The sequence below is a fragment of the Sparus aurata genome, chromosome 24 (assembly GCF_900880675.1).
Source record: "Sparus aurata chromosome 24, fSpaAur1.1, whole genome shotgun sequence".
NCBI classification, from domain to species: Eukaryota; Metazoa; Chordata; class Actinopteri; order Spariformes; family Sparidae; genus Sparus; species Sparus aurata.
The window spans coordinates 9,243,052-9,266,195 of NC_044210.1; the positions used below are offsets into that span (position 1 = coordinate 9,243,052).

The 23,144-nt window shown below is 41.3% G+C and overlaps 3 protein-coding genes and 1 long non-coding RNA gene across 6 annotated transcripts in view; 2 read left to right on the plus strand and 2 right to left on the minus strand.

The window, feature by feature from the left end:
- Positions 1 to 11: 11 nt before the first annotated feature.
- LOC115577007 (adrenodoxin) lies at positions 12 to 5,039 on the minus strand. Its single transcript, XM_030409755.1, has 4 exons — positions 4,492 to 5,039; positions 1,882 to 2,006; positions 1,561 to 1,690; positions 12 to 886 (listed from the first exon to the last, which is right to left on the minus strand). The coding sequence occupies exons 1-4, from the start codon at positions 4,623 to 4,625 to the stop codon at positions 778 to 780; spliced, it is 498 nt and encodes a 165-aa protein (XP_030265615.1). The 5' UTR covers positions 4,626 to 5,039; the 3' UTR covers positions 12 to 777.
- On the plus strand, positions 4,597 to 6,241 carry LOC115577008 (uncharacterized). Its single transcript, XR_003982995.1, has 2 exons — positions 4,597 to 4,733; positions 6,099 to 6,241. It is a non-coding gene; the product is annotated as an uncharacterized LOC115577008 (long non-coding RNA).
- Positions 6,242 to 7,378: 1,137 nt separating this feature from the next.
- LOC115577006 (uncharacterized) lies at positions 7,379 to 14,276 on the plus strand. Its single transcript, XM_030409754.1, has 8 exons — positions 7,379 to 7,500; positions 9,641 to 9,678; positions 10,591 to 10,818; positions 10,959 to 11,021; positions 11,655 to 12,580; positions 12,716 to 12,853; positions 13,350 to 13,461; positions 14,066 to 14,276. The coding sequence occupies exons 2-8, from the start codon at positions 9,642 to 9,644 to the stop codon at positions 14,137 to 14,139; spliced, it is 1,578 nt and encodes a 525-aa protein (XP_030265614.1). The 5' UTR covers positions 7,379 to 7,500; position 9,641; the 3' UTR covers positions 14,140 to 14,276.
- Positions 14,277 to 14,401: 125 nt separating this feature from the next.
- nbeal1 (neurobeachin-like 1) overlaps positions 14,402 to 23,144 on the minus strand; it is a 42,870-nt gene continuing 34,127 nt past the window's right edge. For 2 of the 3 annotated variants that reach the window (XM_030409748.1, XM_030409747.1), the window contains exons 41-54: positions 22,889 to 23,019; positions 22,465 to 22,574; positions 22,107 to 22,224; positions 21,747 to 21,844; positions 21,495 to 21,611; positions 21,320 to 21,409; positions 21,095 to 21,204; positions 20,818 to 20,990; positions 20,532 to 20,626; positions 19,650 to 19,766; positions 18,928 to 19,089; positions 18,484 to 18,632; positions 18,245 to 18,380; positions 14,402 to 16,993 (exon numbers count right to left, since the gene is read on the minus strand). In XM_030409748.1, the coding sequence (XP_030265608.1) occupies positions 16,904 to 16,993; positions 18,245 to 18,380; positions 18,484 to 18,632; positions 18,928 to 19,089; positions 19,650 to 19,766; positions 20,532 to 20,626; positions 20,818 to 20,990; positions 21,095 to 21,204; positions 21,320 to 21,409; positions 21,495 to 21,611; positions 21,747 to 21,844; positions 22,107 to 22,224; positions 22,465 to 22,574; positions 22,889 to 23,019 (1,696 nt within the window). In that variant the 3' untranslated portion in view covers positions 14,402 to 16,903. Of the gene's footprint in view, positions 18,381 to 18,483; positions 18,633 to 18,927; positions 19,090 to 19,649; positions 19,767 to 20,531; positions 20,627 to 20,817; positions 20,991 to 21,094; positions 21,205 to 21,319; positions 21,410 to 21,494; positions 21,612 to 21,746; positions 21,845 to 22,106; positions 22,225 to 22,464; positions 22,575 to 22,888; positions 23,020 to 23,144 lie in introns of all 3 variants that reach the window. The other variant, XM_030409746.1, reaches the window with a different exon arrangement.

The window sequence follows — 23,144 nt, forward strand, 5'->3', positions numbered from 1 at the left end:
AGTTCAACACGTCATTAGAAAGGTTATTTCTTTTATTACATTCCTTTTCACTCTATACACAGATATATGTGTGTGCTGTAGATATGTACAATCACATGACGAAATTATGGGGTTACATGGAGGATTTGATCAAACCAAACAATAGTAGGGGTATACATGATGTGGAGAATAAAATAAAATATGTTAGGGAGGATGTCGGCATCAGCACATTCTCTAACGTGAACATTGAGGACTGTTAGTTTTATGTTTCAGTCACAGGAGTCTGCTGTCAATCTGTTCCTTTACTTTTTAAGTGGATATGACTCAATTTACGTACAAAGTGTAAATGCAGTCATAGTCACAAGATGAAATACAGTCTTAGATAATCAAAGGCACAGCCACAAATGAGAGGTGGACAGCAGTGACAGGTTGGAATCTGAGTGTTAATAAATGATGAGTTACCTTTTTCTGACAGTGATTAAAAATGGACCAACCTTCAATCAGGGCGGATTAACAGTTTACAATGATACAATATCATACATAGTTTTGTCTTATATCATTTATTGATTTACGCTATAAAAATCTCCTTGTTTGACTTCCTAGAAAAAAATGAATATTGAAGTCCTGTTTTACTCATCTGTGACTTGGAAAAAGGAGGAGATACTGTTGCAGCTGAGCAGATGGAGCGGTGCTGACACAGTTACACCTACCATCCATCGTCCCCGTACGTACATGCACGTCGTGCCCTCAGTTCTCACCGGGCAACGACCACACTGCCTGCGTCCGCAGGGCTGCTAGTTAAGAGGATCCGTCCTTGCTCTGTCGGATGTCCGCTACGCTCTCTGGAACCCTGGCCACAATGCCGTCCAGAGACTTGGTCAGACAGATCTGGCAACCCAGTCGAGATCTGAAGGTAAAAATGAGAATCTTTGATTATTGTTTGAGGAAGATATTGGGCTCATTAGCTGCTGAATGCAGCAGCTAATAGCTAACTCTGTCTGCTGTTTTATCCCGTTTTGTGTATTTATTCCTGGAAATGATGCCAATGAACAAACCAAAACAAGGAGCTGAAAGACGCTGAAAGCTCAATCGTTACTCAAGAGTCTCTAGGGTGTTTTAAAAAGTGCTAATTTTGATGTAAAAGGGGGACATTCTTTCATTAAAAACATGTATTTGATTGACTGCATGGTGCCATGTGTGATTTCAAATCCCAAGACTCGAGCACAAGTTGTTTCTCTTGTATTATATTGAGGTGTTAATAATGGCAGCATGCTGAGCAGTAACAAGGGAGGAGTTCACTTGCGTTTACTCCTTTGTCCCTCGCTGATTAACTGATCTACTCTGACAAATCTCATTACCTCAACAGCACCATCTCATCAGCATCAGGCAGTGTGTTGTGAAACCACCTTCTTAAAAAAGGATCAAGCTGACACTGTCCATCTTATCTTTATCAACACATTTTAGAAGAAAAAAACACAATGTTGGTGTCACAGGAATAAAAAATAAATAAATAAACACACACACACACACAGGAAAAATAATTTCAAATGTAACTGTGACCGTGTTTAATAACATCCTTACGTGTCAGTCAGGCCATATGCCAAGTCTAGCATGTCCATCTCCTCGTCTGTGACTCGCCCCAGGCTCTTATAGACGTCCTCGTCAAAGATCAGATGGCACGTGGAGCACGCCAGGGTTCCCTCACATGCCCCTGAAGACACACACACACACTTTTAGCATACAACTTTTATGAGCTGGAGCTCAGTCACAGAGAGGCAGCTATCTATTTAAGTCGGATGGGTCTTTGCATGCCAGTGAAAAGAGTGAATAATGATGTCAGAATATGATAAGAGTCGGGAAAAACAGGATGGTCAGTGTGTGTGTGTGTGTGTGTCGACATACCAAAGCCATCAAAGTCAAGGTCCTCATTGATGACGAGATCTAGCAGTGAGTCTCCGGGTGAGCCCTTCACTGTGATCTTCTCCCCGTCTCTGTTGATGAAGTTGACCGTCACCTTGTTGTCTGACCTGAAACACACAGAGAACACAGTTTTAGCCTCAGCACAAAATTGACTTGACACGTTGCTGCCCTCAGGTGGTCAGAGGTCATCGCTACACACAGAGGAACGTTAACTACTGGGTATAAAATCAGATGTTACAGTCTGATTTATTGATCAAAGCAGTTTATCTCCCATCAAGGTGCATACATATGCACGTCCAGCAAGAAATGTTAATTCTCATTTAAAGCTGAGTGTAAGAAGTAAAATCTTCACACTAAAAATATTCAAAATTCTCATCAATGAAACAAGAGCTCCAATGATGGACAGAAGAATCTGCAGCTATTTTAATAACCGATTCATCATTAAACTCATTTTTTAAGCAAAATGTGTCGATCATTTGATGGTTTCAGCCACACAAATGTGAAGAGTTGCTGGATTTCCTTATTTCACAATTACAGTCCATGTAATGTTTTAAAATTAGAATCGCTAAATCCGCTGAATTCTTTGAGGAAATAGGATTGGTCCAAACACAACGTTTGTCCTGAGGGAACTTTCTCACTTTAACTGTGGCGGTGGTTTACTACGAGTCACCGTGCATCAGGGAAAACATTCATAAGACCGCGCCAACTATACATCAGCATGCAATACATGTTAAATCTCTCAACAATCACCAATTGTATTCAGCAAATCAATGTTTCTTGCCACATAATCAAGTCTGAGGATCAACATTCTTCATCCGATTAGCATCGCCATTCAATCAGATGTTCAATGACACGTGAATGTTTAGGTCCAGATTTCATTAAGACGCCAACTTATTCAGCTTTTTACTAGTCAGGTTGGAAACAACATGTTGAGATTGTGAAAAGAACCTTGTACATTTTTAAGCAGAATATTAACAAAGTCAGAGTTTTGCATGCAATGAATTTTAGGACAGAACTAACCCAGCGTGTCCCTGATGCAGCCACTTATTAATCTGAAGAGCTATTTGTGAACCAAGGCACACTACTATCGAAGGCTACAGACTCGGTGACTTTCCATAAGAGGTCGTAAAACTTTTTAGGAGAATAATTCAAGCACTTTCGAGGTACCCCAAACCAACTTCCCGACTCTTGAAGCAGTCATCATCACATCTTGTTATTATAAATGCAAGTGTGAAAAATAGCTTAAATAGCAATCAATATATAAAAGAGTCACCTTGGTGTTTGTTCCAGCTAATAATTATCTGATTCCAGCTTTTTTAAAGCGACTCATTTCTTTTTCTTCCCTCTTCTATGACAGTAATCTGAATATGTTCGGGTTGAGGACAAAACAAGACATTTGATGACAAGGATTGACTTTTTGCACCGTTTTATGACAACAACTAACTGATAAATCAATAAGATTTATCAACTCCCAGCTTTAGGAGACGGAAACCAATTGGGTCATAATATTTGTTGTTCTTAAAAATCAAAACCTATTGGTTTACATAAGTGAATTTGAAGATGAAACACCAGATTATGTTTGACATTCTCAGTCAACAGATGAAATGCTCTCATTTCATTTCCCATGAAACTCAACGACCTTCTGGAAATCTCCAGACGAGTGGAAACCTCGTTTAATCCTCTTTAAAAAAAAAAATATGTCAATTACCAAACTGAACTCCATGACCTTAGAAGACGTTAACAGGAAAAGACATGCAAATAAGTGTGTGAAACTTTGATCACTCAAGTGGATTTCTTTTTAAAGAATGACAGTTATGGGAGGGTCAGGGCCAGCCATGCCCGCCTGACGTGAGCACACAGGGACAGTGATAACCGGTTTAAGGCCAAAACTCCAGAACCTTCAACCTGAGCTGCATGTCAGCGTTCATTATGCAATTCAACAAGTTGTTTGGCCCTGGGAAGCCTGGCCTCTGTCAGAGCCTTGTGCCTGAGCAGAAGGATGGATCTCTTCAGCCTTGTGGACACACTCAGGAGATAACTGCCAATCTGTGTGTACTTTGTGACATTAAACACACTTGTTGTCACACACAATTTCAGATTTTCATATAAACCCAAAATGCAAACCTGATCAAGTTGCTTCTGTTTAACTCCAAAGAAAGTTATATTGGAAAAGGGTTTCACACCAAACTCCATTCAAAAATATGACAGTTTTAAGAACTTTAAAGCTAACTTCCTTGCTGCTTAGGCATTTCTTCTCAAGTTTTTGTTATGCAAATGAAGAATCAAGCAGGTAAAGTTCAGCTTGGTGTTTCCTACACCACAGTCTTAATAGTGAGAAATGAAGTACTAACCTCAGCCAACAAAACAAAGGCAATGCAAAGGCATTACAAAGCTGGATGAATCAGCATTCACACTGTAAAGGTCTTCCCTCATGTTCTACCTGACACTGTACCAGCCGTGTGCTGATAAGAAAGGTCACATTTAAATACCCGTTCACTGAATGGAGTTTGGCGTGACAAACAGTGGTGAACCTCACGGAGTTCAAACTTAGCATTTGTGCAGTGCTCCTCTCGACAAAGTGCCTTAACTCACCTCAGAGACTGTGTTCCGGTGGTAAAACTCCTCTGACCGGTGAGCCACGCACCTGATGTAACTGCCGCCGTCCGCCGCGAACACTCACGTAACCGAACAAGAGCTAGTCTCCTCAACGCTGTTACCAGAGCCATCTAAAAAGTTACGCTACAGGCGAGAAGTCGAAGAGAAAGCAGAGACGAGGGACTCTCCGAGCTGCTCGACACCGAACACGTTGGGTAACACGGTCCACTTCGGTCGAGGTCAGTGCTTCCCCACGCAGAGACACCCAAAGATGTTTGACTTAGCTCACGGAGCTAGCTACCCTCAGCTAGCTTGTTTTATCTGCGAGGAGTCACTCTGTCACTGTCACGTTCATTGCGTAACGTGCAACACTTGTCAACTGCTCGCCGTCTGAGATCTCTAATCGGTTAGTTGTTCGGCTCGTGATAACCGGCTAAAGAAAGCTGATGTTGTCGACTGCAGTCACGCCACACAGGTTTCTGCGGTCAATCAGTAAATGTGAGCGAACTCTGATGCATTTCCTTACGAGGAAAACATTGCAAGAGTAGGCAGAATAAATCAACATCCTGTCATGACTTCAAAAATAAAAGCTTCAGCGTGTGACATGTTTAAACGTTTCGGGAATTAAACCATCCGGAGGTTAAGAATACGCATTTGCATAATGACAAATGTTGAGATGTTGGAATATCCTAATAGATAATAGATATCCAACATTTTGTTGTCCATAGAACCAAATCATCTGATTTTGACGAAAGTGTTTTTGTTTTACCTTTATTTTGAAAGCTAATCCGCCGAGCTTCCTGCTTTTTGCTGCTTAACTATCGCTAGCTTGATGTAGCTAACAGGACGCCTCATTGAGCGGGTTGCTGCGATACGTCGACGTCGCCGCCATATTGGATGTGGCAGCTCTGCCGTGGATTAATACACTAATAAGTGAATTTAATAAAGTTCCCTCCATCAAAGTGCATTTACACATTCACACAGGTACGAATATATTTGGGAAGATAATTAACCGATATGACATATGATACATTTATGACACATATATGGTGCATATTTATAATAGTATTATCATATTTTATAATGTTCTGTTGTGCAGTGTATCACAATTAAATATTCAATATTTAATTTTCATTTATCATCAGAGTAACAGCATTACATACATTGGCAGCTGTAAACATGCATAAAAACTTTATAAAAATACTGTATACTGAACATATATGAGGAGTAGTTCACATTTATAATCATCAGAGAAAGTTACAGACATTGTTTCTGGCTCTTGTCTGTTTTCTGAATATATCCATGTGTGTGAATGTGTAAATGAGAGGCATTAACTTATTACATTACTTCATTGACCTGTATCAGTTCACGGGGCTGAGCTGCCACATCCAGCGTCGACATATTGCCGCAAGTTTTTGTGTCTGCTGAGGTGTTAAACATGATGTGTGTTGTATCACGTGTGTTCTCCAAGATATTGACAGATAAGGTTAAGTTTCAAAGTTTTAGTCACGTCATGTTTCGTCTTGTTCTCCGACTCTACTGGAAGTTGACCACTTCACAGCAGAACAACTCTTGACCCTGTCTCTTCTCTCCTCTGTCACCAGCTGCTGCTCATGAGGGAAATGTCTCTCTCTGCAGATGAAGTCATCAAGGAGTTTGCTTTAGACCTGCTCAATCTGGAACGTGTCATGAGATGACTTTTGTTGGCCATTATGAAATTAACAAATAAAGATTGATTGAAACATGACGTGACGTGACGTAATGAGCAAGTTTCATGAAGACGCAGCAACTTCCTCCTGCTCTGATGACTCACAACATCTTTAAATCTGTGTCACATCCTCACTAAAAGTTCACTTGCTGATGGTTCATTTTCCCATAACCCCCTGCTTCCATCTCTTAGAAACCCCGGGGAGGGGACACACTTTTTTCCCTCTTTTGAACCTCAACACTCGAAAATTAATCAAGACTCAAACCCACAACCTCAAAACTTCCAACCCTGGTTTTACCCTGCTGAGCTAACAGGATGTGACAGACAAAGAGTCTCTCAGAAGTTTTCACTCCTTCTTCTGAGCAGCAACTTTATAAAGAGTCAGGATCTTCTGACACATCTCTTCTCTGAGCGCTTTTAAGTTTTCATTTTTCAGTGTTGGACTTCAGAAGTCACTGAGTCTCATGAGATCAAACTCTGACCTGTAGAGTGTCCACCTGAGCTGCTGGATCAGACAGGTGGACAGCAGCATTCAAAAGGTTTGAATCCACAACATTCAGTCTTCAAAGTAGCACATTATCTTCCTGAGCTAATGAGCTGGGGATAAACTTCTGGTACTGAGAGGATTTCACTCTTTGTTTTGGACATCAGGTTTAAAAATCACATGAACTACCCAGGGTTTGAACCCCCAACCTCCAGACTTAACTGAGTATTACAGGAATCAAACCTGCAACCTCAGAACTGCTGACTGGGCGTCTATCACCCTGAGCTACTGGATCTGACAGACGTGCTTCGTTTCTTTCAGATTTCACTCTTTTGAACATCACCCCTTAAGTTTCAATCAAGAATCAAACCCACAACCTCAAAACTTCAGACCCTGGTTTCACCCTGCTGAGCTAACAGGACGGCACATGTGTATAGTCTCTCGGAGGTTTTCACTCTATCTTCTGAGCAGCAACTTTATAAAGAGTCAGGATTCAAACCCACAACCTCCAGACCAGCTCATCAGATACCTGAAAGGCAGGAGCCTTTGAGCTTTTGACTCTTTTATTTGAAGAGCTGTCTTCAAAACTCAGACTGACTCAAGGATCAAACTCACAATCCAACACACTGAGCTACCTGGACGTCAGGTGTCTGAACCTGAACTTCAGTTTGTGTCCAGGCCATCTCAGTTAGTCCGTCTGTGTCTCCATCAGATCGTTGCCTGGCCCAAACATCAGTTCAACAGCAGCTGGTTGTATCAGGACCTCACCCTGCTGCTCTGGGATCTGGCTCCTTACTCCTCCAACCTCACCGAGGTATGAGAGGCATTGACTCATAGCACTTTGATGATCTACTAATACTAATAAGTACTACTAATAATAATTATGACAAAAAACGAAACTGCAACTGGCAGTGAGCCTGCGTTCTTTTCTTTTAGCAGTGAAGTGATATACTCCATGACAGAACATTATAAAATATGAAAACGTATACAATAACATTTAATAGTAAAAAAAAAAAAGAGCAAAGTTGCAGTAGGCTAATATTATAAATATAAATATGCACCATATATGTAGTTTATTATTATTATTATTATTTTTATTATTATTATTATTATTATTCAGACTAAGACAACTTTATCAATCCCACCAGGGGCAATTGGTTTCAGCAGCTTGCATACTGGCACAGTACAACAACACAGTACACACAATAAATAAATAGGGAATAAGGTAGCGTAAATAAATAAATACAATGCCAAGAAGTAAAGTGTCATCAAGAATCAACAGTTGAATAAGTGAATAAATAAGTAGATAAGTAGATAGGTTGCACATGTTGACGATGTACATGTTAAAGGAACAAGATAAAATCACCGACTGGTAAGACATAGCGACGACCTGAGTGCAACAGAGAAAATTCACTTGCTTATTGCTAATATTATTATTACGACTACTATTTTTCTGCATATTCTTGACTTAGAAATACTTTATGAAGTTCACTCCATTGACTTGTATTAGTTCACGGGGGAGAGCTGCCACATCCAATATGGCGGCGACGTCGACGTACGGTCCAGCGCTCAATGACGCGATTATGTATTTATGTGTATGACAGAAACGGCTCTGTGCTCTCTACACTCTGCTATACACGTGCTTGCGTTTGCCAATCAGGGTCTGAGTGAGTTTAATACTCGTTTTGAAACACGGCGTCAGCCGGCAAAGCGGGGTTAAAGCATTTTGTTACATAGTAACGATCACTTGACAGTGTAACTTCCACTCAGTGTAACTGAGTATTACAGTCGAGACACTCCCAAAGTATGGAGCAGTGACAGTCAAAGCCGTCAAAATGTAAGAGCTCCGCTCTTCTCTCCTGCCAGAGGGACTAACGGAAATACAAATCAAATGCCACACAACCTTGAATTTCCTAAATGTTTAAACAGGGCACTACTTTCTATAACTCACTGTACATACGTTCATGTCCCATTATTGTAAATGAGTTATTCAACTCGGTCCTGTCATGACAAGAATGTGCAATGTTATTCACAAATGCAAGGCAATTTATGACTGTCGAAACCATAATGAATGTTGAAACTATAGAATGAAGTTTATTTATGGTAATTCCATCTGCAGAGTGTGTGTGTGTGTGTGTGTGTGTGTGTGTTTACATATACACTAGGTGGAGCCAGAGAGATAAAATAATTTGTCAAATCCATAAAGAATCCATATGATTTACTCTATCTTTAGACCTTAGCATTGCTGAAATGCAGTAATAAATCAAGTATGTCAGTATCCAGTAACATATGATTATATCTTTTTTATCAGTGGCCCCAAATGTCCCCCTAGTCCTCTGTTTTTAAAGTCTATGGTACCAGTATGGCTTACATGTATACCTACAAATACACCAATATAACCTGTAAAGTACCTCCCAAAACAAACCCGCCTTATTGACAATCACGGTCATGCTTACAATCTGTTCACATTGCTTTCCATTCTCTGACTACGTTCACTTATATTGATTGACCCCTTGATTAAACCAAGTGCCATTCACCTGGAACATATTTACAAGACCCTGAAAACGGCATGTGCACGTTATAATAGGATGTCCAGGAAAACTAACAATTTGTCTGATGACTTAACATCGCAGGTCAAATTTTGACCTCCTGCACTTTATCAGCTGCTGTTAATGTTGTGTTCACGAAGGCAAAGTGCATCCAATATCAGTGGTCAGATTGATCAGTTATCTCACTCCGAGTCTTATTGGTAGGGTCGGGTTTATGACCAAGACAGTGGCCTATTAATGCACGGCCCTTTGTTTTCACGTTGCTTAGTGTTCATCACCGCCGTCTCAGGTAAGCAGAGCAAAAAACTGGCAGAGTCTCTACACTGAAACAGCTGTTTGGGTTGATGGTCAACTTAAATGCTAAAACATCTCAAAAGGTTGTTCTGTTTGTTCTGGTGTTCACAGGATGTTCAAGGTAGTGCTGCTGCTCCTGACACTGTCAGGTATGACCCCTTCTACCACAGTAGTTATGTTTATTTCATATCTGTCAAAGGTAGTCATTCTTGTGAAGAAATGTCTTTTAAGCATTTATTTAATTTGTTGTGACTTAACGAATACTTTGTCATTGTTGTGTGTCTCGGGGTTTATTTCGTCACGGCCAAAATATCCGATAGACGGTGACATAACCAGATGTTATACTTCAGGATATTTTTACAAGACATGGCCTTGGAGGTTTTCTAAAGGATCAGTTTTTTAAAACTATTATTTCAAAATCAAACCAGAAGCGTTTTGACAGCTTGTCATGCAAAAAAATCTAAATCAAATAATCTTGACATAATGTCGAGATGATCTTCCATGTAATCAAGAAAAAAAACTAAATGTATCTGGTTTCTCATGATCAATTTTCAATTGTCTTGATGTACTAAGCTTTTCTTTGACATTTTAACAAATTAAAATCTGGTATGGGCTTCTATATTCATACATATAATTACATTACATTACATTGATAATTAGATGTCTTGATAGACTGTTATGACTGTTTTCACTGCTCCCTGTAAAAAATGTGAGAAATAATTTTGAGACTCAGCCAAAAAAAATTAAGAACACATTTATTCCTTCTGACAATCCAAATTAACTGTGTGACCATTGTCAAGCCAAAACTAACAGCAGCCGTGTTCCCTTGGCACTAAAAGTGTTACAAGGGCAAACAAGCTAATCAGTTGGACTGACGACTTTGACCATTATTGATTTATTACACTGTTAAAGAAAAGCTGTGTCCCACATTGTATCCTGGCACAACAGTTATGTAATATTTAATATGTAATAGGCCAAACAGTCATGTTTCCTAAAACTGGCAAAAGTGTTCGTTTAATCGAGGTTGTGAATTCAAACACTAACTGTAAATCAAACAACAGCCTTTGCAGGCCTCCAGGCTCGGCCACTTGCGGTCCCTAGAAGATTGCAGAAGACATATTCAACCTACCAGCTCCCTCATGACTTTCGCCAGGGCACCGAACACTATGACATCCGTCGGACTGTTCCCGCCGGCTTCAGACAAGGTACTGAGCCTTCCAGGAGAATAATTGTTGACCTCAACACCGGCCGGATGCAAGAACACATCAGCGAGATGGAAAGGAGAGTGGGTAAGTATAGATTCAAACCTTATGAGGAACTCATAACTTTAAGGGTCATTTGTCTCATTTCGGCTGCTTACTGATTAGATGGAAAGATGTTAGTACATTAGCAACAAGACCTGAGAACATTTGTACATTTCCCCTTACAGATTTCACCCGTACTTCTCTGGGAAATAGAGAGATGGAAAGAAGACACTGGCTGACTGACGAGGGTGAGCAAATTCCGTCATGATTTATCCTCCACTACTTTCACAAGAAACTACCAAGATACAGCAGAGATGTCTGTAAAACTACATGCTTTTTGGTATCATTGGCATCACTACTCTTGGGATCAAAATGTTTGTCTGTGGGTTGGTTTATCAGTTTGGTCCAGGCAACTATTGGATGGATTGCCATAAAATGTAAAAAAAAAAAAAAAAAAATCATGGATCCAAGACAATGCATCACTTGACTTATAGTAGGTATAGGAATATAGGAATAGTAGGTCAACGGTAGGGCAACATTTTTACTTATATCTCAAAATCTACTCAATAGTTACAAACATTCCATGTCCCCAGATGTTGATCCCATAACTTTGGAAATCCATTAACTTTATTACTCACAGCAGATTAAAACTTTTGAGTGGTTACAAAAGAATCTCAGTATCAATTTATGTAAAATCTGGACATTTATAGTCTGCAGAGGATAAACTACAGTAACTTGTAATAAATACTAAATCAACCCAACGTATATTAGCCTCATATAGCCCTTAGCGTGGCTGTGACATCTTAGTCTTGTATTTTATGTACTTGATAGAATATCACTATATTCATGTCTGTATAATCAAATAACCATCTGTCTTCCAGTCACTGTTGATGTTCCAGCCGAAAGAAGTGGTGCTGGTTGGGTCCGGGTGGAGGAACTCTCTGCTCCTCGTCTCCCTGACGGTTTCAGACAGGGAACCGAACCAGTTTTGTCTGCCTCAGATGTGTTGTCTGGACAGGAAACTGAACCCATCCACATGGTCCCAGATGGCTTTAGACAGGAAACTGAACCCATCCACATGGTCCCACATGGCTTTAGACAGGAAACTGAACCCATCCACATGGTCCCAGATGGCTTTAGACAGGGAACCGAACCATCTTCTCATATCCCAGAGGGCTTTAGGCAGGGAACCGAACCATCCTTCCATATCCCAGAGGGCTTTAGGCAGGGAACCGAACCATCCTCTCATATCCCAGAGGGCTTTAGGCAGGGAACCGAACCATCTTCTCATATCCCAGAGGGCTTTAGGCAGGGAACCGAACCATCTTCCCATATCCCAGAGGGCTTTAGGCAGGGAACCGAACCATCTTCCCATATCCCAGAGGGCTTTAGGCAGGGAACCGAACCATCTTCCCATATCCCAGAGGGCTTTAGGCAGGGAACCGAACCATCTTCCCTTATCCCAGAGGGCTTTAGGCAGGGAACCGAACCATCTTCTCATATCCCAGAGGGCTTTAGGCAGGGAACCGAACCATCCTTCCATATCCCAGAGGGCTTTAGGCAGGGAACCGAACCATCTTCCCATATCCCAGAGGGCTTTAGGCAGGGAACCGAACCATCTTCCCATATCCCAGAGGGCTTTAGGCAGGGAACCGAACCATCTTCTCATATCCCAGAGGGCTTTAGGCAGGGAACAGAACCCTCCACTAATGGCCGCAAAACACAGACAGTGGCATGTAAGGGGGAGGTCATCAATGGAAACTGCTATGAGTTCAACCCCAATCAACTGGCCTTCCAAGAGGCACAGGTAAGAGACATTATATCTCAAATTACAGGGAGGGAAATACTTCCCATTTGAACTTTAACTGGTGAGTCCATGTCACCAGAGTCTGAGAGGCTCTGTGAATAAGTCTCACACTTTTCTTTGTCTTTTGTTCTCCAGGCCTTATGCAGAGCTCTCGCCCCAAATGCTGAGCTTGCATCTGTAACCAGTGGTGATCTGCATTCCCGCCTGGTGTCCCTGGTGACTAAGGGGGGTAAAAACAACCCTGTGTTGACCTGGCTCGGAGGCACAGTCAAGGCAAGTTCGGCTCATCAACACTCAACAACCCACATTTGAAGGAGTAAAATATGCACTGCTGTAGTAATGTACTAGCAGTGGAACCAACTGATCAGAACCCAGGCTTTCTGTCCCTATAGTATGTAGATATATCCAAATTAATGTAATTGTTCTTTTTAAAGAAAAAGGACAAAATTAGAATCTCAGATCAACATTTTCTTTTCATGTGCTCATCGACTGACGCCAGCAGTCTGCTCTTGTACTTGGACTGGAGGCCAAGGAGACTATCATTAGATATGTTATCAACAGACAGATAGTGTTATTCTTACCTTGGTGGAACATTGACCTTTAAACTTTTATTTTAGGCTATTCCATCTGTGTCTGTACAAGCACATATAAAGATAAAACTTTACTGGTCCTTAAGTACTACTTTACTTATAACAACATATTTTTAAAATAAGAATGGTTGCGTGCAAATGTTTGATTTATTGTATATATGTTGTGTTGCACACCTCAGAACCAGCAGGGATCGTGGGTCGATGGGTCAGAGTGGAGTTACAGTGACTGGATGCCAGGTCACCCCAACATTCACACTGATAAGCCTGTCTGTGTAGCGATGTTCAAGATGGGTAAGAACTGCACTCACACGCTACAGACACAGTAACACACATTAATCACTGACTTACGTCTGAAGTCAGCAGACAGGCAGACCATTAAAGTGAGACTACGAGACTTGAAAAAATAAATAACACATTTGTTGCTTTCAAAACTAAATGTTAGAACTTTGATTCTCCGTCACCAAAAAGTGTTAATACTTAAAGCACTATGTAACACCTCTGTTATTTAAAATTGTTCGACTAACATCAGTGTCCCAGGTTTTAGTATGTACTCCGGTTTGTGTTACACATTAAACAATAGAGCTTTAGTTGCGCAACTTATCAAAGGGTTTTGATCAGGGAAGTCCAGATCTCTCATGCAAAGATAATAAAATACTAAAACATTAACTTGTGTGACATTATCGTTGCCCTTTCGGCACAAAGGACAACCTCCCCTTGGATCTAGTTACTCTTGGTTCTATCCCTTTTGTACAATTATACAACATCAATCGATGGCTTAAACAGTGCAGATATTTTACACTCTGACAGTCATGTTGGGTTCAGTCAAATCTTACTTAATGCGCTAAGAAATACTCTCTGAATGGTTGTTACAACCTGTCACTACCACTTTTTGCAGATGAGAGCTGGTGGACGGCCAACGATTGTGAGCTGAAGAGGGCGTCTATCTGCTCGTACCCGATCACTGCATGAAAACGACAGAGAGATACAACATCTTGATTTGTCTCCTTCTGAACATACTTAGCAATCTCTCTCACAGACATCGTTTCCATTGGTATGGGCTACCATTGTGTACATCCATATGTCCTTGAATAAAACTTGGCATGTTACACGTGTGTGTTTTATGTCTGTGCTTAAAAGTCACAAGAAGATAACTTGCTTATCTTAGCCATGGCAGTCACTCTTCATTCTTCTTCAGACCTCTGACAGATGAACCACAATCAATACAATCCAATTAAATTTAGACAAGACTTTAATGATCATTTTCCACTTGTGTATACAAAGCAGTTTGTACAGATTAGGGAGCCAAGTTAAAACAATTTGTTACAATTTAGTACCTGGAAAGTGCAAAAGTACATTTCAAATACACTGAAATAAAAATCATGCTGTACATTATATACTGTATTCATAAATAATCACAGATATACACACATCCATTTGGTGACAGTCACAGAGAATGTTGCTAAGACACAAAATAGTACATTTTTTTATTTTGAAGTCCTACAGTATATCCTTGGTTCCCGTTGAACCTGTGGAGGTTTTAACATCTGGAATGCTGCTTTTATTTGAGTTACGGTAAAGTCAGGGACAATTATCTTTAACCTAGCTCTATGTCAACATCACACCGGGGGATAAAGGCACTCCGTTTTGTTGCAGTCGTGGAATAACTCAAACAGTGGTCTTTTGTCTGAACGACAAAATGTGGATGAACGAATGTCCAAAAAAAAAAAAACTGCATTGAAAAACATTTTATGCACCTTTCACAGAAATCTCTTAGAAGGACACAGATTGGTCTTTGCACTCTGCCTCGCTGTGACATTTAAATACAAACCAAACACAAAAAAGGGGAACCACAAGAGCAACCCCATGTCCAATGCCTAAAACATGACTGAGGGCTGCCATGGTTCACAGAAACAGTATTAACATATATGATCAAATCAAGAATTTGGCTATAAAAATATTCTCACACACTCACACACACACACACAAATTCAATCATACACACACACAAATTCAATCACACCCCACACACGCACGTACACACACACACACACACACACACACACACACACAGGTATGGTGCAAAAATATAAACCACACAGTCTTATCCACAGGAGCTTCATACTGTGGCATTTTTGTGATTCTGACAATCACATTCACACAAGCGAACAACACGTCTTTCGAGCGACCTACACAAGGCATGCGGACCTTCTCGACAAAAGGAAAAACTCCTCTGAAATCAGTCACTTCACAATGAGCGGGAAGGAGGATGAGATGTAAAAACAACAAAGGGTGATAGTTTGATGCGATTGATGAGAGCTAAAGGCAGTTGAGGGCGGGGATCTTAGGGTGCATTTACTGTCCCAGTTAAGCTAAAGGAAGACGGGATACGAGACAGGAAAAAAACAGGAAGGAAGCATTGACAGCCACCCGATGAAGGAGCTGTATTGCTGTTAACACTGACATCTCATAAAGCCCTTGAGGATTTCTTCTTTCTCCCTCTTTTACAGGTGTCCAAACAGTCGGAAGAGTTTAAAGTATGCCATGAAAGTGTGATTTTAAAAAAACTGCTACTTTGACTTATAAATAAACACGGATTCAAGTAACTTAAAAACATTCGACGAAGCACTGAGAGCGTTTCTCCTCTCTCTACTGCTCTGATAAATCTTCACATGGAAGCGTCTTGCGTTTCAGAGTGTAGTGTTTCCTTGCCTGTAGTGTAAATTATTTTGTATAAAACTACATCTTAAATGATATGCTAACATTAAAGACAGACGCTACAGATGCTATCTTCTGTTGTGTGTCAGATGTTTCTAAAACAAAACAAGTCAAGCGTAATAAAAACCCCAAACTCCTCCATCACTTTGCTACCTAATCTCAAACTGGACCAAAAATGCCATGCGTACAAACAGATGCCACGTTGCTGGGCACATGCATAAAGAAACAGACAACAACAAAGAAATCCACAATAAAAAACAAATGACACACACCCACACACACACACACACACACACACATTTATATATATAAAAACATACAGGAAAAGGCAGAGAGTTTGGTCTTGTGAGTGATGGAGCCGTCTTACTGCATAAGGCTGCTGTGTGGCAGCTTTGAGGCAACCATGAGGAGTCTCCGCCTACAGAGCACAGGCCCGCCTGTCTGCATCGAAGGCAAACAAAGAGGAGGCGAAAAGGCCACTTGAAACTATATTTTGAGATACCACATGGCAATATACTGCGCATGCACACACACACACACACATTCAAACATACAAACATACATACAAACAAACATGAGAGCAGTAAGATGACCGATCCTGTTAAACCGAAGCTGAGCAGGTCAGAGAGTACACAGTGCCTCTTCGCGTAACCATGTAGCTTCATGTGAAAATGTTGATGACTGGCTGAGAGATTAGGATGTTTTGGAGTGGCGGGTAGTGGTGGTGAGGGTGCTGCTGCGTCTGGATTTGAACCACAGCGCCGGCGCCATGCAGTCAATCCAAAGTAGCAACACACACGGCAACAACAGACACATGGACAAGCAGACTTTGTGATGCTAAATGTTTTTAGCACATCAAACACAGCTGCCCACCTCCTGTTAAACTTTGGAAAGGTGCTGAGGAGAGCTCCTCAGACAGAGTATGTATGGAAGCAAACTGGGTGACAGGAATGTGGGTGGATGTGTGTGGAGGAAGGGAAGGGGGGGGTTCAGGGCTTGATGGGTAAGGATGGTCACGCTAGATGTTGTACACCGTCTCCCCCGAGGAGATCTGGGTCAGTTTCTTGCTGGAGCCCCACAGCTTCCGTGTGATCTGGCCCGAACGCATCTGAGAATAGTGGAGGAAGAGGAAGAGGAGGAGGAGGAGGAAGTGGGACAGGGGGGAGAGAGGGGAAAGAAAAAGCGTGAAGTCAAAGGAAACGAGGGGGGGAAAAAAAAGGAGGAGGGATATGATTCATGAGTGATTGATTAGTTCATTAGAGCTTGAGTGACTTGTGAAGCTTGTGAGGCATTACAGAATAAATCAAAGCTCGATTCACTTTGGTGAGTCAGTTTGAACAGAAAAGATGAAAAATAAACATGCAATGATCAAACTATTCAGAGGAAGACTGCCTGTATCAACCTCCGACAGCTACACTACCACACTTTCTACATTATCAAAACATTTAAGTCTATCTTGGCGCAAGATTATTAGTTTGCATTATAAGATTGTGGCTACACTATCGATATGGCTTGAGTTTGCAGAAGCGTTAATTAGTGTTTGTTTCACAGCATATTTGTTATATTTTTAGAGTACACTCGAACACGTAACATAATGACACTTCAGGTAAACAGCAGGGGATGGGGTTTATCCCAGGTCAACGGCCAAATCAAGTCAAATATTGCACTGATGCCAAATATTTTGAAAAAAAACAAACCAGCTGAATGAGGTAAACACAACAAGTCGTTTCATGTCACAGTTGTGGTTCTACTGGCCAATGTTTCTGCTCAGCTGTTTGCTGAAGGAATGTGTTAAATCTGCGTGGCTCAGATGTATATGTGCGGTGTGTCTGTGTGTGTACTTGTACTTGCTAAAGTGAGGACCAGCACCGGTTTCTTTCTTTTTTACCAACAAAGTGAGGACATTTTGGCTGGTCCTCACAACTTTAAAGATTCAACCTAAGAAGTGTATGTGTTCGTGTGTTCTTGTGTCTCTCTCTCTCTGTGTGTGTGTGTGTGTGTTGTGGTTTGGGAGGAATGAAGCCAAATGAGTGATTGTGGGCGACAACCATCCCTGAGAAAGAGAGGTGACTCTACGTTAAAAAAGGTCTTTGAGGATACAGAGGCCAAGCATCGCAACATAGGTATATATTTGTGTGTGTGTGTGTGTGTCAGATCTACAGCAATGGATGGAAGGGGACGGAGGGACTGGGAGCTGCTAGGGTTTGTGGGGGCCGCGAGAGGGGCTGAACACCAGCTGGTCGCGCTGGTGCAGCAGGCGGGTTGGTGAGCGAGCTCGGAGTGGGGCCAGCAGGGGGGAGGCCATGAGCGGCGATCCCTCCAGGCTCTGAGCGATGTAGTTCCTCAGCGAGTTCTTTACCTCCGGAGGTTTGCCCACGCCCACGATGATCAGCTTGCCGTCCTCCAGGCCCACCAGGACGTGGCTCTGCTCCTTGGTGACCGAGACGCAACGCACCGGCACCCGCATGGCCATGGGCTCTGTGCAAAGAGACAGACTGCGAGAGAAACTATACATTAGTTCAAAATCCATCAGAAATATTCAGAAAATGGACGTGGTCTCTATCTGACAATAAGTTTGTTAGACATATGGGAATTTACCTGTAGAGGTCACGGATGGACATGTATCCCTGCTCGCTGCCGATGACTACATACTCTCCCGACACACACATATCAGTAACCTGCTCCATCAGAGGCTCACTGCAAAGGTGCTTCCCATTTACAGAGTACAGATGTAGAGCGTTTTTATCCTGGAAAGTGAAAAACAAACAAAAATGTAAATACCATTTTTGAACATCATATTTAAAAATAAAATTCCCTCTCATTTCATATTGAGGACTAAAGCTGCCCAGATCATAAATAAATAAATAATAAATAAATAAATAAATGAATGAATGAATGAATGAATGTTGTACATTTGGTGTATTCAACAGTATATTTATTTATCAAGCATTAATTTATTAATTAACTATTTTCAGTTTCAGTCCTCCATATTTGGAGTCTATTTGTATGCTGTGTAAGTGGAAAAAAAGACTGTGCCTGCACCTTGAGTGTTGCTTTGCCCTCCAGGCAGGTGTGCACCAGCAGGTGACCCTCCCAGGACACGGCCAAGTGGAGGATGGAGAGAGGCAGGGAGCTGTCGCATGGCGGCCGCAAGCAACGCATGTACTGACCCCGACGCACCGTGTGGATGATCACTGTCCCATCCTGTAAAACACAGACACATCAAGTGTGTTTCCATGGTGGTAATTAAAAAACGTCAAGCTAATACCTGCAAGTTATAACTAATGGTGCAATTTCTCTTGTGACAACATTCACCAGGGTTCTCTGCTTTTTATAATGGGAATTGTGGATCAAACTAAATTCAATTTCAATTACATAACTAACAAAGATAAATCAATAACTCATTTAACAGAGAAATAAGTTCTTCTCCAGGTTAACTTAATGTAGCCTCCATGTATCTACTCAAACTTGAATGTTAAGCACACTTGAAATAAAAAGGAAGGTTGAGTCAGCCATTGGTTTTGTTATTTGTGGCAGTGCTTGAACTGCAAGAATTAGATGGCATTTGAAATCACAATAATGTATAAAACATTACAAATCTGTCTTCTGTTAAAGACCAATAATTTATAGCTCATTAACTCAGGATGTGGCTGAATAGTTTTTTCAGTAACACATATGACTTAAGCCAATTCTTGAAGCACCAATTTATATGAAGCAGCAGATACAGAATCATTGTTGAGCTCCTGGTCTGTGTGTGCTCTTACCCGTGATCCAGACACAGCCATGTCCAGCTCTGTACTGATGCTGACACTGACCACCTCGTCCTTGTGTCCATACAGCACCTGAACTGGTTTGGGATAGAGACCCACAGGAGCTCCACCCTGCACAACGGAGCAAACAAACAGCCTGAGGACAATGTGTCTGGTTGGAGGGAGTTACGACAAAGAGACACATTTTCAAGTTTCCAAATTTAGTGAAAACTTTGAATAGAATAATAAAAAATGCAAATTAATGCACATTTCCATCCACTGTTATGTGACTTTTAGGAGGTTTGAGGCCTCAAGATAAACAGCTGGTGGTGCTATTCCTCCAGTCAGCTGCCATTTAACTACTGAAGAAGCCAGCAAAACAAGAGGATGTAATTTAAAGAGCACCAGTCAAACCTCAAATGAGGGAAAAAATGAGGGAAATATAGTATTATATGTGTTTTTGTACTATTATGGGGAAGGTTGCAGTCTTCTCACTGTCCACACAGATCTCATGTTTTGACATTCTGCGATCCTTTTTTTTTTGCATTTTCCCTTTATTCATATCCCAACTTTTCCTCTTTAACCTGGCATTAAAACATTTGTGTGTTTTTTCAATTTATGTATGATTTTCTGGTGTTTACACTTTTTGAGCAAACATATTAAATGTGCATAGAAACAGATGATGAATAAATTAGGCATATTATATATACTCTTGTGGTACATTTGACTTTAAAAACAAGGGATGAAAGAAATGTAAAAACAGAAGGATGTAATTATTCAAGGCAATCACTAAATAATGAACATACAGGAATTGTATTTTGTGTCTACATGTTTCACGAAGTGAAATCTATGACTGTTTGCAGATCAGTATCTGTCATGGTGTATAAGCATCCTTACCTGCTGCAGAACCTGCCACACCATGCAGGTTGTGTCTCTGGAGCCGGAGATGAGGTGGATGCCGCAGTGGTCCGTTGACAAGCAGGTTACAATGTCTGAGAGAGAGAGGAACAAACTGACTGATTATTACAGGACATTTAAACAGAGTGGACACAACCCTGAATCATAAACTGTGTATTTGTATTGCTTGTTTTAAAACACCAGGTTGCTACCAGTACCCTCACTCTTGTTTTTGATTCTTATGTCCTGTCTAGAAATGAGGTGTGAAAGCGGGGCCTGTGTTTACCCATGTGTCGGATGTGCTGTCCCACAGTCTTGCCCTTAACCAGGGAGGTGACCCGGAGGCTGTTGTCCCAGTGGCCGCCGCTGAAGAGCAACTTGCCATCGTGGGAGACCACAAATAATCCAGCTGTGACCTCCACACCGGGGGCGAAGGGTCCAGACAGGAAACGCTGGGTTCTATGAGGAAATGGCAAGAGGAAGACAGAGGAGAACAAGCTGGTACCTCAGAGCAACATTGCTATTAATGTACTGATTTGCATGTGTGCGGTGTGTGTTCTCACTTGCTGTTGGACACTGTGGGGTCCTTAATAAAGGTGAAGTAGTTGGAGATGTTCTTGTTGTAAGGCAGCCACCCGTGGGTCCCAACCAGGCAGTTCTGACTCACCGTCACCTGGAGAAATGAAGACATTGGTGTCTATCATCCATCCAATCATTCTTTTTGTTTACAACTTTCTTTTCTGATTTCTATTATCATATTTATTATTAGTATCAGCGCTGAGGCTCACCATAGTGTCGGGGCTCCCCTGGGTGATGAAAGAATGGGACTGATTCTTTGGCACCACGGCTTTGACCAGCGGCACTTTGTCACTGATACCCTGCAACAATGAGGAAAAAAGTTGATTAATTGCAGTTGTGTTATAGTTTACAAGCTTTTGAAAGGTGAGGAGTGGAAAATCAAACCTCGACAAAGAAGGACTTGAGGTCGCTGAGGTGTTCGAACATGCTGAGCGGACACGAGTCGAGCTGAGCCTTCCTCTTCTCCACTTCCTCCTGAGACAGTCGCACTGGATGGGGTTCCTGTGAAGTCACACACATACAAAAGTCGTAATCTGATCCATAAACACAGATGAAGAAACTTGGTTACATTAGTCATTATAGGCTTCAGTGTTTTTGTTTATTTCTTATGAAGCTAAAGTGAGTGTGTGTCTGCACCTTGAGTAACTGGCAGGGTGTCTGTCCAAAGTTGCTGATCATGCCTTCCAGGGCTTTACGCTCCTTTTCATCAGTGATGGCGTCCAGATCCACCGCTCCTGCAACACCAAACCAAAAACTCAGTCAACTTTCTCCTTTGGTCATTAACTGGAACATCTAAGTAATACAGTTTAGAACAATTTGAACGGATCAATATGCATTTGATGAGAAAATCATCAATTATTTCCATTTTCTTTTTTGTTCCTGAGTACTTGGAACAATGTAATTGTTGTTGTTAATCTGTATTCACACACTTTTGCATCTAATCTGTTGCTGAAAGCATTTTACACAAACAGTACTGCAACCGTCCTGAATGCTTACCCTCATATGTGCAGTAGTAGAAGACGTTCAGGGCCTCCACAGCTGCAGGACCCCTCTGCTTGTAACCAAAGATCAGATCGATCCACTCATGGAGGTGAGCTGATACATACTCTGACTCCTAAGAGAAAAACACATACATGTTGTGGCTGTAAACCAGGCTTCGCAAAAAATACACATTAACACAACAAGTAACACAGAAATATACAGCACAAAACTACATCTGTGTAAACAGACCAGACAGCACACTGCTTTCTAGACAATCTGCACTGATGTTTAAGTTTTATTCATTACATATAATTCAACACTGTACTATTTTTTAAAGTAATATTACAGCAGTAGAGTTAAAACTGCATCTCACCAGGGCTTTACGGTGCTTGTAGATGAAGTCCTCAGGGGACTTGGCCCATTTGGGTAGAATAACATCGTTTACCCTTTCCTTGGAGATCTGCAGGCGACCCAGATCAAAGCCTGCAGGACAATAACAACAAAGGACAAGGGACCAAGAAGAGGGAGGTGAAATAGAGAGAAAAAAAAGAAGAAAAAAAGAATGAAAAACACATTTATGATCATATTCTGAATGAAATATCTGTTTAATCCAGGGATTAAATCATAATCTGCTCGGATACATATCTTTTTAATTATTTTTCAATCTATTTATAGAATGATTAGACAGCTCAGGGCTACCAGTGTCGCTTTAAGAAACTTTGATGGTAAAAGTCACTATTTTTATTCTTACTTTATATTCTAAACTTTGAAAAGGGTACGTAATGCCAAAACCTCACCATTTTGGTTCTCAAGGAATTCTGGGAAGTAGAAGAACTCTGGGATGAGCTCTTTGACGTCGTTGGGGTTGTCCATGAGCGTCTGCCATGTTGCAGGGATGGAGTGGAACTGGCGGTCGGCACAGTCGAACCTGAGCCCATGCGGGATGGTACAGATTAATAGGGAGAATACATACACATGTTGAAATGCCAAACTATCAAGGCTGGGTACAAATGGAGGGAAAGTAGAGGAGGAGTGGCTGTAAATGGGGCTGAC